The 16,632-nt window shown below is 33.4% G+C and overlaps 2 protein-coding genes across 2 annotated transcripts in view; both read right to left on the bottom strand.

Moving 5' to 3' along the window:
* Positions 1-642: 642 nt before the first annotated feature.
* LOC309632155 (platelet glycoprotein 4) overlaps positions 643-16,632 on the bottom strand; it is a 200,930-nt gene continuing 184,940 nt past the window's right edge. Inside the window, exon 15 of the mRNA XM_082399383.1 lies at positions 643-1,581. The gene's annotated coding sequence lies outside the window, so the exon portion shown is untranslated. The remainder of the gene's footprint in view (positions 1,582-16,632) is intronic.
* Positions 643-16,632, bottom strand: part of LOC309632157 (platelet glycoprotein 4-like) — a 61,275-nt gene continuing 45,285 nt past the window's right edge. The window contains exons 7-14 of the mRNA XM_082399395.1: positions 16,374-16,420; positions 13,604-13,673; positions 8,188-8,375; positions 7,052-7,170; positions 5,766-5,839; positions 5,146-5,200; positions 4,118-4,282; positions 643-1,581 (exon numbers count right to left, since the gene is read on the bottom strand). Of these exons, the coding sequence (XP_082255521.1) occupies positions 4,118-4,282; positions 5,146-5,200; positions 5,766-5,839; positions 7,052-7,170; positions 8,188-8,375; positions 13,604-13,673; positions 16,374-16,420 (718 nt within the window). The 3' untranslated portion in view covers positions 643-1,581. The remainder of the gene's footprint in view (positions 1,582-4,117; positions 4,283-5,145; positions 5,201-5,765; positions 5,840-7,051; positions 7,171-8,187; positions 8,376-13,603; positions 13,674-16,373; positions 16,421-16,632) is intronic.

Genomic DNA, 16,632 nt, shown 5'->3' with positions numbered 1-16,632 from the left:
CAGAAGAGGATGTTTGGGATCTCATATGTCCATATCTTAGGGGGATACTTTTTTTCTGTTCCCAATAAATGAGAGGACATTATTACATCAGTGTGTTTTGAGTATCTTCAAGATTTTCCAACAATCCTTCCAAACTGGTGGTATCTCAGTTTGGGGTTTTCAGTATTTACCCTGGCAGCTAACATGAGGAGATTAATTATTCTTGATTTTAGTATCTCAACAAACCAGTTACTAATACTTTATCCTAGAAACCTCTGTGTGTAAAACAGAGACAGAATGTGGTCCACCTTCCCTTTCTAAGGGGGGCCTTTTTAGGGGGCCTAGTGCTCTCTGCCATAAGTGAACCCCTGCTAAAGAAAGCAGGGTTACCTAACAATACGTCTTCTAATAAAAAGGAAAGATCCTTCATAGTCTAGACTTTAAGTACTGCAACTCTAAAGCATGACCAAATAACTTTGTATTTCCTTTTCCCCCAACTGGCTCAAAAAATTAGCGAAGGAAAAGTGGTCAAGATTGAATTTAGAAATGCTTCAGAAGGAAATATAGATGCATAAAGAAATAAAAATTCAGATAGAATACATCGGTCAGAAAACTAGAGTAAATGTTTTGTGACACAACAGGAACTGGACAAAAGCACAGGAATTTAAGGAGCAACATTTTTTAATGTTTGAAACCAGTCTTTCTGAGGCGACTATGAAAGCAAGAAATATTACAACAAATAACCATGAATGCACATTCTACTCTTTGTAATCTCCCACACAATAATTTCTTTATTATCATTTACATCTCTTAATACTAGCACAGCATTCTGAAGTTGCCAAGCATAAGTTGTATGCAACTGAGTGAAAAGATCAAAATCTACTCAGATTTCCAGAAGAGCTGCAGAATGTGGAAAACGACAGTCCCCAAACATGTTCATTTGCCTTAGCACTGACAAAAATGTGAGCCATATTGTTATAAAGAGCATGGTGATAAGGCTTGCTCATTCTGTGTGAAGGATTTAATAGAGAAAGAAAATTAAGTAATATTTAATAAATGGTTCATAGGCCAGTCATTTAGTTTCCATTCTTAAATGTCTTTCAGAATAGTTGATACTCATGAAATGCAATGTCCTGACAGTCCTGGGGTCTGTGTATTGCAGGGACACTGATGAGGGTAGTTATGTTTTCCCTTTGATGAGGAAGACAAGAGTTCATGGTCCAGGATTTGTTTAGAACATCCACCCCTCTGCTGAATTTAGCAAAAGGGAACCAATCAGTGAATCAGTACCAAATAAAAATAACTGGACCATGCTGAAGCCACATCTGTAGAAACTGAAGTCCATTCCATTGTGAACATGTTGAATTTTAAAAGGTGCTGTTTTTCTTCAAAGTATGGATTTTAATGACATCTTAATAATCCTTTAGAAATGTGCTGTTGCTCAGTACAAAAAAAAAAAAAAAAAAAAATGCCACCAGTTCTTCCACTATAAGATAAGACGTGTTTTGCAAACATAAAGCATATTAAATCTTCATTTTGTAGGTCGATATTAAGAAAGGTCCTGATGTAGCTGGTGCATAAATGTAAAGACTCATTTGCTTCCTGGAAAGCAGAAGAAAGGTAAGTACTTAACAGAAAGTCGTGGAAAAATGAAACTGGTAATATTTGAATTCTATGTACTGAAGATGTCATGTTTTCTAGTAATTAGCCCAATTTCTCAAGCTGTGGAGAAAAGTTCTCTGATGAACTTCATGGATAAGGCAATTATTTTCCCATTCCAGGATACACGTAGGCTGCTTCCCAGCTCTCAAGAGCTGCGCACGGCCAGCTAAGGAGGGGTAGCGCGTTCAATCTGCTATGGATGAGCATCTCCACTCTTTGCTGTCCCTTCAGACCATCCTCCACTTAGCGGTGTATATACTGCTACTTTCCAAAGGACTACTGGCTTATTCTCTTTGTGATCCATTGAGTAAACTCACACCTTAGCTCCACCATCTTTGCTTTACTCCCTCTTGTACATCCATCTCCTTATTTTTCAATTGTTTATAAATCTTCCCAAAGGCATAATTTATTATAATATTTGAAACTGAAGCTTGTTTAAGGAAATCTATATCTGTGATTCTTCTAAATCTAGTAAATCAGGTAATCTACAGAGAACAGTGTTCTTCTCTATTTGTAAAGAAAAAAGAAAAAAGACGTATCGTTGTGTAAAGAGCAGTAGCTTTTCCCTGTAACAGTCAGATGTTAAGCCAAACCAATATATTGTTGACAAAGACACTCTAGAAAGTTTTCAATCTTTCACCCTAATAGAGCCATGTACAGACCCAAGATAATTGGCATTCAGGGCTCATTAAGCACTGATGAAATTGTTCATGTAATTTCAGTAGAGAACAATACAGAAAAAATTTATGACTCATACTTCCTTTTGAAAAGCATATTTTCCCACTAGAAGTAGTTTTTGTTGTAATTTGGCTTTTCAGTGGATGATCTTTTTGTCTATTGTATAAATGTTCATATGAATTACTTTGTTTAATCATAACTTATTTGTTACTGGACTAATGACAGGTCTTAAAGGTGATGCAATATTTCCTTTATGTGTTATAATGTGAATATATTAGGTTAGCATTTTGAATATCTATTCAAATGGGTTGTAGGCAGAATTGTTCAGTCCTCTTTTGAGTGAATAGTGACAGAAATAATCAGAACAAAAAATGGAGTTGCCTTCCTAGTCTCAAGCTCTCAATTTCATATCCAGAAAAATATTGTCCAAAAATTCCACTTCATTTTTCTTCATCTTCAGTTTGACTGATTCACACTGTGAAAATGGACAATTCTGCACAGTTTAAATTTATAACTTTCTGGGATGACTCCATAAGATAGAATGGATGCTAATGAATCCCTAATGATTGGAAACTCATGAAATATTATTAGGGATTAGTTGTGATAATTCATGTAAAATATTTAGCATGATTTTGGCACATAATAAAAGCTCAGTAATTATCAGTGGCAGTTCCAGAATTTCTACATAAGACAGGTTACAGTCAACAGGCTGATTGGAAGTAGAGCAAGAAGACTTGTATTGAAGTTGTGATTTTTCATACCAAGTATATTGCTTTTATTTTGATTGTGTATATTTTTTGAGGTTACTGGGAAGGGAGGGCGGACAGAAACTATGGGTAAGTGACAAATTCCACCAACACCCCCCCCACAGGCCATACCTATGCCAAGTATGATTAGTAAAGAAAGGCTTAGGGAAGATAGGGGCAGACATTCATTCCTCTATGTACAAGGTGGCATGTACAGTAATACCTAAAACACAGAGGCCTGAAACACCTCTACAGTTTTGTCAAAACTCAGATCTGTCTACATTTAGCTGATTTTTCCTGTAAACTCTGAGTAATTTGGTTTTACTGTGTTGAACATGTTTGTCTTCTGTTTTCTTGTATTGTTGTATTCAGTTCTAGCTCCTGAATTGTAGTAATTCATCAGGGCTTCCACACTAAACATCTAGAGTGCACACTGTGATTTTGGACAGCATGACTATATGCAACAATCCTGTTTCTATATTAATATGCTATCTTCATTTAAAAATAGCATATTTTTACCTAATTTTAGTTCTATCATTTATTGAGTTTTCATTTCTCATTAATTTCTAGCTTATTTAATTTTCCTTTTTATTTTCTTTTCCCTTGTAAATTCTAATTTCCCTAAATAGCCACCATTTTCAGTTTTACATAAACTTTCCTGGTCAGTGATCTATTAAATTAATTATTTGTAATTTTAAAATAATTAACTAGCTAGAAATAATCAAGAAAAGAAAAGTTAGTACATATATAGCTTTTGTGCAACATTCTAACTTTGAAAGGTGACAATTTCATATTTTAGCCCATTCCTCCAATAATAAAGATGAAATATAGTGATCTGCTTGATATTAATCGGCCTTATTACTCATTCAGGCTTTGTTTATAATTTACATTAAGCATCTCAAAACTTCAAGGATGTGTTAAAAATGATAGGTGACTAGATATATCCAGAAATATTTGCAGCCTAGTTTATAACCTCTTTTTGATAAAATGAAAACAAGTAATATATAAACTAATGTTATTAAAGCCATATATAATTTTTGTTATATACTTACTTAATTTACTCTTTTTGATCTGCATGCACAGTATGATATCGTAAAAACAATAAACATCACCACACCAACACTGAGTAAGGTAATTTCTACCAGGCCAAGGAGGTTTATTTTTCCAGTCACTTGATTTCTGAACATTTCTGCCTTTTCATCACCGATGGTGCCAGTCTGTAATCAAGTTAACAATTAGCGTTATTTCAGTTGATTAGTGGAGCAAATTATTCAAAACTCTCCACTTATGTATCACTCTTTTTTCAAAACACCGCATAGATGTTAGTCATCTTTATCTATAAGAAAAGACAATGGAATTCCCTTTTCATGTCAGAGAAGGCAGTAAATGCCAAGGTAGAATATTTAGAGAGAGAAATATAATCTTCTTCCTTTGAAACATGTTATATAGCACTCTCCAATACACTGACTTCATTGATCTATACAAAGGTCTTACTGAAATATTTTCCAGTTTTCCGAAGGATGTTTCCTAGTGACAGAAGGAAATGGCAAGGGCCAACAGTTTCTTTCCTCTGAAGGCTTCTGTAGTGCATTTCCTCATTCTGTAGCTAATCAATTCCGTGATTTGTACTAAAAATATCTTGTTAGGCACTCGGATAGACTGCAGACACCTACTCTTACATGGTCTTTATAAGTTTGGTTTGCTTTTATTAACACTACAATATTCACATTGAGTTACTTGGAGTTACATGTATGTATGACTCTTTCCTAACACAAGCACTATGACAAGAAAAAGTGTTTACTAGTTGTATTATGAAAATAATCTAAAAGTATAGGAAGTACTTCATCCTTCTGAAATAAAAACACTGGAAACTAACATAAACCTGATATTTCTGTGTGGCTTGGTTCTCTCAAAATAATTAATTATATAATTAATAATATGTAAACTCGCCCATATAGGTAATGGAAACACATACAACTTCAAATTCTATACATATGTGTTTAATTTTCAAGCATTAAAAGCTTTTTCTATATACAAGGAAGTTTACAGTTTTTGGTGACTAATAGATAAGAATACTAACCTCATTAAGCCAAAGAATAGGCACCATATAATTCTGCTTCAGACCCTTTAATGCTCTGTAATAAACATTGAAAATAATTATGAAAATATATACTAATATAATACACATATATAACAGAAATGTTAGTAATTACTAGTGTAAATAAATGTTCAGAAATTAGTTGCTCTTAAACTTGCTAAGTTCCTTGATTTTTGTTCCCTGTAATGAATCATTTAAATATTAATATGGCTGTTTATCAGACATCTTTCACTCTTATAAATCTTTCTAATACATATTTCTAATTAGATTGACTTTTTCTAAGCATGTATTTTCCCTTTCGACAATTTATACCCAGGAAACTAAAATTGAATTTTAGAAACAATTGTCCTGGAAATATTCGGACAGCTAGCAAAATGAGAAACACCATCATACACTAATTCCAGAATATGTGTAAATACAATTTCAATACACACTAGATATAATTCTAAATTAAAGATGAAAGTTATAAACAGTAGTTATTTCATGATATTAAGCCAAAGAGAATTTGAAATTTTATATTATTTCCACTTAATTTCATACATATACTCACTTTCTGACAAGAAAATACTAAAAATCATAATGAACCTGTTCAAGAGACTCACCCAATTTTTTTTCCTGGCTTAACCAGTATATTGATCTGCAGGCGTTTTGCAAACTGTAAAGTGAATCCAGTTATCTAAGAAGAGAACAAACTAAAATAATTACCAACTTCCTTTAAATAATTCATTTATAATATCCAAAACTTATTTTTACTGTTATATAGAACCTAAGGTAAAACTGTAGTACTTGAAACTTGTGAAATTTATTAAATAATTAATTAGACGTATTAACTATTATGTACATAACTTCATAATTACATTTTATGTGTATATGCATGTGTGTATACAGACCTATACACACGTGTATATATGCACACACACACAATTTCTTTGCCCAACCTACTGTCAAGGTTTTAGTTAAATTTGTGATATTTATCTGAACTGGTTTTGGGGAATCAACAACAGCAGTGAAACTTAGAACTCATATAGTCAATTTAAATCTCAAATTATATATGGTCAAATATATATTCAGTCAGAACCCATGTGTCATCAGTATAATTATAATACTACTTCTATCATTACTTAAAATTAAACATGACTACTAAAATTCTGGCATGTCGTTTAACTTTTGAAAAGGAGAATATTAAAATAAATTAAAAGTTGAAACTGTTACACTATAGGAAATTTAATAGATTTTTCCTGACGCTAAGTATAATAGATCTTGCCTCAAATGTGCATATACCCATAAAATCTCTTTTCATCCCTCATGATCTACAGTGTCCCTTCATATAAGCAATACTTGCAGTTAAGTATAAAATGACAGTAAAATTGTAATTTATACCAAATTGTTTTAAGCCAATTAGAATCATACCCATCATTACTATCCCTGACCTACGAACAATTAAAAAGGATTATAAAGTTCCATACGCTGAAAAACTAAAATAGAATTACCTCAACATTTCATAAGCAACAACAGGAAGAAACCAGTGTTACTTTCCTTGAAATAAAAGTAGGTAATTATATACGCATTACTCTACATAAAATAGATAACCAACAAGGACTTACTATGTAGCACAGGGAACTATACTCAGTATTTTGTAATAACCTATAAGGGAAAAAAAATCTGAAAAAAATACATATATATATAAATATAACTAAATCACTTTGCTGTACACCTGAAATTAACACAACATCGTAAATCAACTATACTTCAATAAAAATTTTTGAGTAATTTGTCAAGATTGTGATGCAGTAAATATCATCAATAAATGTCATTGACAGGCGAGAACTTAATTTTTCTTTCATTTAAAAAATGCTAACCCAATCAGATCAATAATGTATTTGCTTACAGGTTCAACATCTAAGTACGTGCTATGTTCCTCTTCATTTGGACTTAAGCCTTCAACAGGTTCTGTAATTTCAGGACTTGCATGTAGAAAATGAGGAAGTGAAATGTACACGGGTTTTCCTGAAAACAAGTTTTAAGAGACAATTGGGATAAATCATTTTCCTCATTACGCATAGCACTCAAAAGATTTCCTTGAAAATAAAGATTTTTAAGTTAAAAGAAATGCAAAGTTGGCTTTGAATGCGAAATGGGGAATGAGGGTGAGAGAAAATTATTACATCTAATCACTTTAGAGCAAAAATAAAATAAAAGCTTCTGCGTCATCCTACTAACCATTCAGTTGATGTCTGTCGTTATTCCCTTAGGTGTTTATTTTCAATATGTAAAGCTTAGCTGCTGAACACAAATTTACAACCACATACCTTCATGTTTTAGGAAGTAATATGTCTGTGAACTGAGAATTTAAGAGGCTTTTCTTTCTTTATTCTCACCCACTCCAATATGAAGAAGGTGAGCAAAATAAGATAGACTCCAAATTTCATGTTTGAGTCAGTTCTTCTTTCAGAGACACTCTGAAATATATTTATTTTTATTTACCATTTTCTAGGGTAGAAAAAGTTAGAAAAACGTCAGATGGGTAAGTTGGGATGCTCAGAGTATTCTGAGAATTATTTTCATTTTACCCTAAATCTAAAAGGAGCACAGGGATTCTGCACAGCAAAGAAAACCATCAAAAAATGAAAAGTCTACCTATGGGATGGGAGAAAATATTTGCAAAACACATATCCCATAAGTGATTAAAATCTAAAATATGCAAGGAATTCACACAACTCAAGAAAGTAAATAACCCAATTAAAAAGTGAGCAAAGGACCTAAAGAGACATTTTCCAAAGTAGCACAGGGAAATATCAGTAGGGTTTTACCTAATAATAACTAAGTTTTGCAACACTGAAACAACAGGGAGGTTGAAAGCGGTACAAAAATCCAAACAAAAATATCCTATCATCACCTTTACTTTCTGCCCTTTTTACTTTCTCACTTTAAATTTCTGGTGGAAAGGAAACCTAGGTGAAATTTACATTTTAAAGAAAACTGCATATTATGCCATGGATTGTGACATCAAGACCTTTTACTCACCGTCTTTGCATTTGCCAATATCTAGCACACCATATAAGGTACAATTTTTGGAGATAATTTTTTCTGTGCAGAAACAGTGGTTGTCTGGATTTTGAAGTGGAGATGCAAAAGCCAAGGATGGAAGGATAAATCTATACACAGGGATTCCTTTCAGATTAATTTCAGCTCCAAACACAGCATAGAATGATCTAAACACAGACAAGAAAGAGCTTCATTCTGGAAAACTGAACTTCATTATGGAGATTCTGTTTTTCTTATTTTTAAATTTATATTATTGCTTTAAATTAGAAAAACTGGATATAATCTTGTTAGAATTCTTGCTTATGTCTTAGGAAAAATGTTCTTGTGATATTTTAAGACACACCAGAACTCAATACCTGAGTATGAGCTCTTCTTACCTTTGTTTTCAAAAGCTTCTGAGAATAATTTTTGCTTGTGAACTACCATGGAGTATTTATACTGAGGACATTTCTCAGAGTTAGTTTCCTTTATAGATTAAATATTTATATGACCTCCTCAAGTCCTCTATTTGTGCCCAGTTTAAATGGAAGAAAATAAAATTTCAATCTTCCACCACTTAATCCTGGAGGGAAGGGCTGCTCACTTCCTAGGGTGTGTGCATGTGGGTTTTGATATATGTCTCCTATGCTCCATCATTTACCAAGTGTCCACCATAACCTCAGCAGCGTACTGGAACTCAATACATAATATTTCTAATGCCCAGCTTATTCTGTATGAAGAAATGCTGCTCTCTTCAATTTTATAGATAAGAAAAGATTCAGAGATATTAACTACTTGCCCACACCACACAGTGTCTAGAAACAGAGCTAGGAAGCAAGCATACCAGTGTGCTAGTTCTTGTGTGATAGCTACTGGGCCCCATCAATTTGAAAAGATGCTGCAGTGTCAGTAGAGCACATGAACATAGTTCTGTGACTGTGGTATCACCATCTTGGACATTTTTAAAAAATTATAGTTGATTTACAGTGTTCTGTTAGTTTCTGGTGTACAGCAAAATGATTCAAATATATGCATATATATTCTTTTTCAGATTCTTTTTCATTATAGGTTATTACAAGATATTGAATATAGTCCCCTGTGCTATAAACTAGGACCTTGTTTATATAGTAGTGTGTATATGTTAATCCCAAACTCCTAATTTATCCCTCTCCCACTTTCCCCTTTGGTAACTATAAGTTTGTTTTCTGTGTCTATGAATCTGTTTTGTAAATAAGTTTATTTATACAATTTTTTTAGATTCCACCTATAAGTGATATCATACACTATTTGTCTTTCTCTGTCTGACTTACTTCACTTACTATGATAATCAGTAGGTTCATCCGTGTTGCTGTAAATGTCATTATTTCATTCTTTTTATGGCTGAGTAATATTCCATTGTGTATATATACCAGATTTCTTTATCCATTCATCTGTTGATGGACACTTAGGTTGCTTCCACATCTTGGCTATTGTAAATAGAGCTGCTATGAACATTGGGGTGCATATATCTTTTCTAATTAGAGTTTTTGCCTTTTCCAGGTATATGTCTAGGAGTGAGATTGCTGGTAACCATAGTTTTATATTTTAAGGAACCTCCATTCTGTTTTCCATAATTGCTGCACCAATTTACATTCTCACCAACAGTGTAGGAGGGTTCCCTTTTCTCCACACCCTATCCAGCATTTATTATTTTTAGACGTTTTGATGATGGTCATCCTGGCGGGTGTGAGGTGATACCTCACTGCAGTTTTGATTTGCATTTCTCTGATAATTCGCAGTGTTGAGCATCTTTTCACGTGCCTGTTCGTCATCTGTATGTCTTCTCTGGAGAAATGTCTATTTAGGTCTTCTGCCCATTTTTTGATTGGGTTGTTTGTTTGTTTGTTTTGACACTGAACTGTACGAGCTGTTTGTATATCTTGGAAATTATGCCCTTTTGGGTCACATTGTTTGTGAATAATTTCTCCCAGTCTTTATGTTCTCTTTACAGCTTGTTTATGGTTTCCTTTGCTGTGCAGAAGCTTATAAGTTTGATTAGGTCCCATCTGTTTATTTTTGCTTTTATTTCTATTGCCCTGGGAGACTGACCTTAGAAACCACTGCTACGATTTATGTCAGGGAATGTTTTGCCTAGGTCCTCTTCTAGCAGTTTTATGGTGTTGTGTCTTATATTTAGGTCTTTTAGCCATTTTGCATTTATTTTTGTGTATGTTGTGTGGGTGTGTTCTAACTTCGTTGATTTACATGCAGCTGTCCAGCTTTCTTAGTACCACTTGCTGAAGAGACTCTTTTCTCCATTGTATATTCTTGTCTCCTTTGTTGAAGGTGAATTGTCCATAGATATGTGGGCTTCTTTCTGGACTCTCTTGTTCTGTTCCATTGATCCATATGTCTGTTTTTCTGCCAATACCACACTGTTTTGATTACTGTTACTTTCTGAAGTCTGGAAGGGTTATGCCTCCAGCTTTGTTCTTCTTCCTCACAATTGCTTTGGCAATTCTGGGTCTTTTGTGTTTCCATATAAATTTTATGATTATTTGTTCTATTTCTGTGAAAAATGTCATGGGTAATTTGTTAGGGATCACATTAAGTCTGCAGACTGCTTTGGGTAGTGTGGCCATTTTTACAATACAATAAGTCCCCTACATACAAACCTTCAAGTTGTGAACTTTCAGATGCGAACATGCGTTCATATGTCCAATCACGTAAGTTAGTTCACGTGTCTGGCATACATTGTCACGTGTGTGCATCCTCCACAAGTGGTTGTGCTTTTGTGTACTTTACTGTACACTACTGTATAGAGTACAGTAGTATAGTATCTTTATTTCAAGCCCAGGATGTCCAGAAGTAAGAGTAAAAGAGGCGGTGATGTAACTGGTACTACTGTACTGTACTGTAAGATTAAAAATGTTTTCTTTATTTTTTGTCTTTGTTTTTTATATATTATTTGTGTGAAAAGTATTATAAACCTATTACAGTATAGTCCTGTATAGCCGATTGTGTTAGTTGGGTACCTTGGTTAACTTTGTTGGACTTAGAAACAAATTGGACTTACGAACATGCTCTTGGAATGGAACTCGTTCGTATGTAGGGGACTTACTACATTAATTCTTCCAAGCCAAGTGCATGAGATATAGCCATTTATTTGAATCATCTTCAGTTTCCATTATCAATGTTTTATAGTTCTCAGTGTAGGTCTTTCACCTCCTAGGTCAGGTTTATTCCTAAGCACTTTTTGGATGCGATTTTGAAAGAATTGGTTTTTTACCTTCTTGTTCTCATATTTCATTGTTAGTGTAAAGAAATGCAACAGATTTCTGTATGTTAATCTCGTATCCTGCTACCTTGCTTTTGTGTGGAGTCTTTAGGGTTTTTCTATATAGAGTATCATGTGATCTACGTATAATGAGAGTTTTACCTCTTCCCTTCCAATTTGGATACCTTTGATTCTTTTTCTTGTCTGATTGCTGTGATGGGGACTTCCAATACTATGTTGAATAGAAATGGTGACAGTGAGCATTCTTGTCTTGTTCCAGAATTTAGCAGGAAGGCTTTCAGCTTCTCATTTTTGAGTATTATGTTGGCTGTGGGTTTCTATTAAATAGCTTTTATTATGGTGAGATATGTTCCCTGTATATCCACTTTGGTGAGAATTTTTATCACGAATTGATGTTGAATTTTATCAAATGATTTTTCTGTATCTATTGAGATAATCATATCTATTGTGATAATCATTTTGTCTTTTCCTTTGCTGATGTGGTGTATGTCATTGATTGTTTGCATATGTTGAACTATCCTTGTGACCCCAGAATGAATCCAACTTGATCATAGTGTATGATTCTTCTTATATATTGTTGGATTCAGTTTGCTAAGATATTGTTGAGGATTTTTTCATCTATATTCATCAAAGATATTGGCCTGTAATTTCTTTCTTGGTAATGTCTTTGTCTGGTTTTGTTATCAGGGTGGAGGTGACTTTATAGAATAACTTTGTGAGTGTTCCCTCCTCTTCAATGTTTGGAAGAGTTTGAGAAGGATCGGTATAAGTTCTTCTTTGTATGTTTAGCAGAATTCCCTAGTGAAGACATTCAGTCCTAGACTTTTGTTTGCAGGGAGGTTTTTTGTTTGTTTGCTTGTTTGTTTTATTACGAATTCTATTTCACTTCTAGTGATCACTCTGTTCAAATTATCTATTTCTTCTTGATTCAGTTTTGGTGGGCTGTATATTCCTAGAAACTTGTCCATTTCTTCTCAGTTGTCCAATTTGTTGGCATTTAATTGTTCACAGTGTTCTCTTATGATTTTTTGTATTTTTGTGGTGTCAGTTGTTATTTCTCCTTGTACCTTTCTTCTTTTGTTTATTTGAGTCCTCTCTTTTTTCTTCTTGGTGAGCTTGGGCAGAATTTTGTCCCTTTTGTTTATCCATTCAAAACACCAGCTCTTGGTTTTATTTTTTTCTATTATTTTTTTAATATCTATGGTATTTATTTCCTCTCTGATCTTTATTATTTCCTTCCTTCTGTGCATTTTAGGCTTTGTTTCTTCTTCTTTTTCTAATTCTTATAGGTGTTAAGTTAGTTTATTTGAGATTTCTCTTGTTTTCTGAGGAAGACCTATATTGCTATAAACTTCCCTCTTATGACTGCATTTGCTGCGTCCCATAGATTTTATATGGTTGTATTTTCATTGTCATTTGTCTCAAGGTATTTTTAATTTCCTCTTTGATTTCATTGTTGACCCATTGGTTTTTTAGTAGCATGTTGTTTAGTCTCCATGTAATCATTATTTTCTCATTTCTCTTTCTGTGGTTGATTTCTAGTTTCATGCCATTGTGGTCAGAAAAGATGTCTGAAATAATTTCTAACCTCTTAAATTTGTTGAGGCTTATTTTGTGTCTTAGTATGTGGTCTACCCTGGAGAATATTCCATGTGCACTTGAAAAGAATGTGTAATCTGGTTATTTGGGGCGTAATGTTCTGAAAATATCAATTAAGTCTAACTGTTCTATTGTGTCATTGAAGATCTCTGTTGCCTTATTGATATTCTGTCATCTGTCCATTGACGTCTGTGAGGACTCTGTGAGCACACTGAGAATGAGGTTGCTCAGGTGGAGCCACGCCCCACCGTTTTACTAGTTTAGTAAAAGAAAAGAAATGTTCTTGCTTAGAAATGAAAAAGGAGAAAATGATTTTCATTATGCAAAGTATCCTTCTACAACCTTCAATTTTTTAAAGACTTAATAAACATATTATGAATTCCATATTTATTTATTCTTAATACATCAAGAAAAGCTTGCCTAAATGTTTTTTATTTTTCTCAAATAATATGATTATCAAGTATCATCTTCTATGCCTATGTTTTTTCACTTGGAGAAAGAGTTCTGATATATAGAAATATATCAGTTTCTTTGTCTTACCTGCAAACGTCAGAGGAAAAGAATTGCAATACCCGGGTCTTCTCAATGAAAGGTGGAAATGAGGCTGCATCTGTTTAAAAATCAAGCGAGTGGCAAGGGATTAGGTGAAATATGTGTCCTAGGAAAATCTAGAAATCTCAATTCCAGCATAGTTAAGAGAAATAGAATATAAACTGTATATATAACATTAAAATTCTCCAGTAGCCACATTTTAAAAATAAAATAAGTATCAGGTATATTTTATCTAACCCACCATATCCAAAATATCATTTTAACATGTAATCAATATAAAAACTAACAAATCTCAAGATCCAGTGTGTACTTACAGCCTATTTCAATTTTTACTAGCCACATTTCAAGTGCTTAATTGTGACACATGGCTAGTAGCTACTGTATTCAACAAGTCTATATACTATACACATTCACTGGTATCCATTCATGTTAAATTTTCCTACTCCTTAAAAATAAATGAAAGTTTAAAAAAACAATGGCAAAACCACATGTTGTTAAAACTGTGATTGTGTTTGTGTTTTGAAATCCCCACCGTATCTGTAGAGTAGCACTTTTCTTACCATGAGGTTCATTTAGAACTCCTGTTTGGTAAATGTTCTTCTTACTTTTAATAGTGATTCATTCATCTGCCCTAATGGCTGATTAATATTTTTTAAATCATTTATTGAAGTTCTCTCACTAAATAGAATTTCCTGACAATGGTTGGAAAAATATATACATTAAACTAAAAAGGGCATTTGTTGAGTTTATTGAATCTCTACTATGGTTATGATCCATGCACACACTGGATATAAGAAGAAATAGTTAGATAATTCCTCCATTTGCTCCACAAATCAATATTACCAAAATGAGCCACCACTGAATGTGTTTGTTCAAAACAGTAAGAACCATCCTTCAATTATGAATACCACACTCTTTTTCTGGTAACTGCACTAACCTTGTGATCTTATTACATTTCACTTATACTCTTGTGATAAGGGAAATACAACAGATGATCACAGTGAACTGGCATTGAGAGAATGAGATATTAAAGATTAGCTTAAACTCCCCAAATAGGTCCCTAAATGGGCATTGCCTACAACTACCTTCCCAACACCTTAGCCATAAAAGAAAAGAATACATTGAAAAACTTTAAAAAAATCATTTGAAATATCATCAAAGATTATGTCTTAATGACACCAGCAATTACCATGGGTCGTGATCATAAGATAGCTGATATTAGCAGGGCTCTTTTTTAAATGCATTCAAATGTAAATCAGTATTTTCCTTTTCTGTCTCTTTAAGTCTGTTGAAGAAGGGAGAGGAAGTACTTCTAAATCATGGTTAACACTCCTTGGAACCTTTTCCATTTCATTAGTCTCTTTTCCCTAGTGCCATAACCAAAAATCTCTCTCACAGGGATGCCATCAGAGTCCTCTGGCTTGTTCAGTCTACCTCTGCTCCTAGTTTGTTTTACATCTATTTTCTTCTTAGATACTTTTAACTTCATGCCTGATACTCATGTAGTTATGTTATTGTCATTAATAAATCCTCTACCTTGTTTTTTAAAACTTCTTTGCCTTTTAGTTTTGGACAAAAGTGTTTATTTTTTTTTTTTCTTAAACCCATAAAGACTCCTTTACTACTTAGGAGAAGCACAATATATTTCTCTCTGTATCTAAGGATACAGTATGAAGTTTATGGTTATGAAATTACTAGAGTTAGTGGTATTGGGACACTTGACAATTTATTGGCAGAAATGAACTACTTAGAAAGGAATTTCTTCACCCAATTCCATGACTCAAAGCACTACAAGGCAAACTCAACAGTGGTTTTGCTGTTTTTTCTACGAGAGTATTAAAAAATTAAATAAACATGCAAAACTCAGTAATACCTTTGGTAAAGTAAACATTCCCCATGTTTGCTTTTTATTCCCTACCTTTTACATAACTTTGTATTCAACATTTTTCATTTTCATTATATTACTTTCCTATGAAGTATTGCCTAACTAGCTTTGCAAGCATTATGCTCTGCTTCTGCTTTTTAGCAGCTGAGAGTTCACCTCCTGGTATTCAATTCCCATTGCTTTTTACAATCTTAATTCTTAAACTAATAGGCATATATATACTTTGCTTTACTTCAAGAAGAATAATAAGCTGGATCTAACCACGCTTAAATCTAAGTACATAGTACGTTCTTTCTTCCTAACTAATTCCGAACGTTCATTTTTGCATACATTTTTCATGGTTAGTACACATGTAACCTTGTTTTTGTTGCTGTTGTTCTTTTCTCTCTCTTTCTGACCATCTTCTTCAAGATAGATGGCTCTGCTTACAAGTTCACTGATTCTAACTCAGCCTGAAATCTTTGGAGGTATGTCTTACCTTTTGTAATTATCCTGATATTTTAATTCTTTTAATTTTAAATTATTATCTTTATAGTATTTACAAAAGATGTGAACAGTAACCACTGTTCTAAGGTTTTCTAACCCTTTACTTCTGTGGTCAGGAAGGAGTTCATTAAGTCTGTACAAAGCAAACGTTTCCCCAGAAATGCAGTAAAGGCTCATCCTCGATGGTTAATCTTGAGAAATTCCATCACATTAGAGAGACATTTACTAAGCCTACATAAGAACAGAGACTCTGAATTATGTTGCAGGGATACAAAGATAGGCAAATGCATACGCTCAACCCCCAGAACATTGTAGGTATGGAGGTGGATTTGTGGGAGAAAGGAGTTGGTTTCACTGTGATTATTACCACAAAACATATGCCCTTACCTGTACCATTAATCATGTCACAATAACTTGGCCAATAGGAGAGATGCCTTAGGAATAAAAAAAAAAAGAAAATGATATTCTTATTTCAAGGGCACCTTTCTCACATCACTTTGTCTATTATGATTCAGTACTTCTGCTAAAATAATAAATATTGATTAGACTAGATGTGACAAGCTAAGTTTAAGAAGTGTTCTAAATCATTTGATCCATGTTTTGTTTGAAGTTTCCATTTTGTTGAGTTAAATGAAGTGCCTGAAAC

Source organism: Balaenoptera borealis (assembly GCF_965194805.1).
Source record: "Balaenoptera borealis genome assembly, chromosome: 7".
NCBI lineage: Eukaryota > Metazoa > Chordata > Mammalia > Artiodactyla > Balaenopteridae > Balaenoptera > Balaenoptera borealis.
Note: the sequence above shows the minus strand (reverse complement) of the source record. Positions and strands in the feature narration are given on the sequence as shown.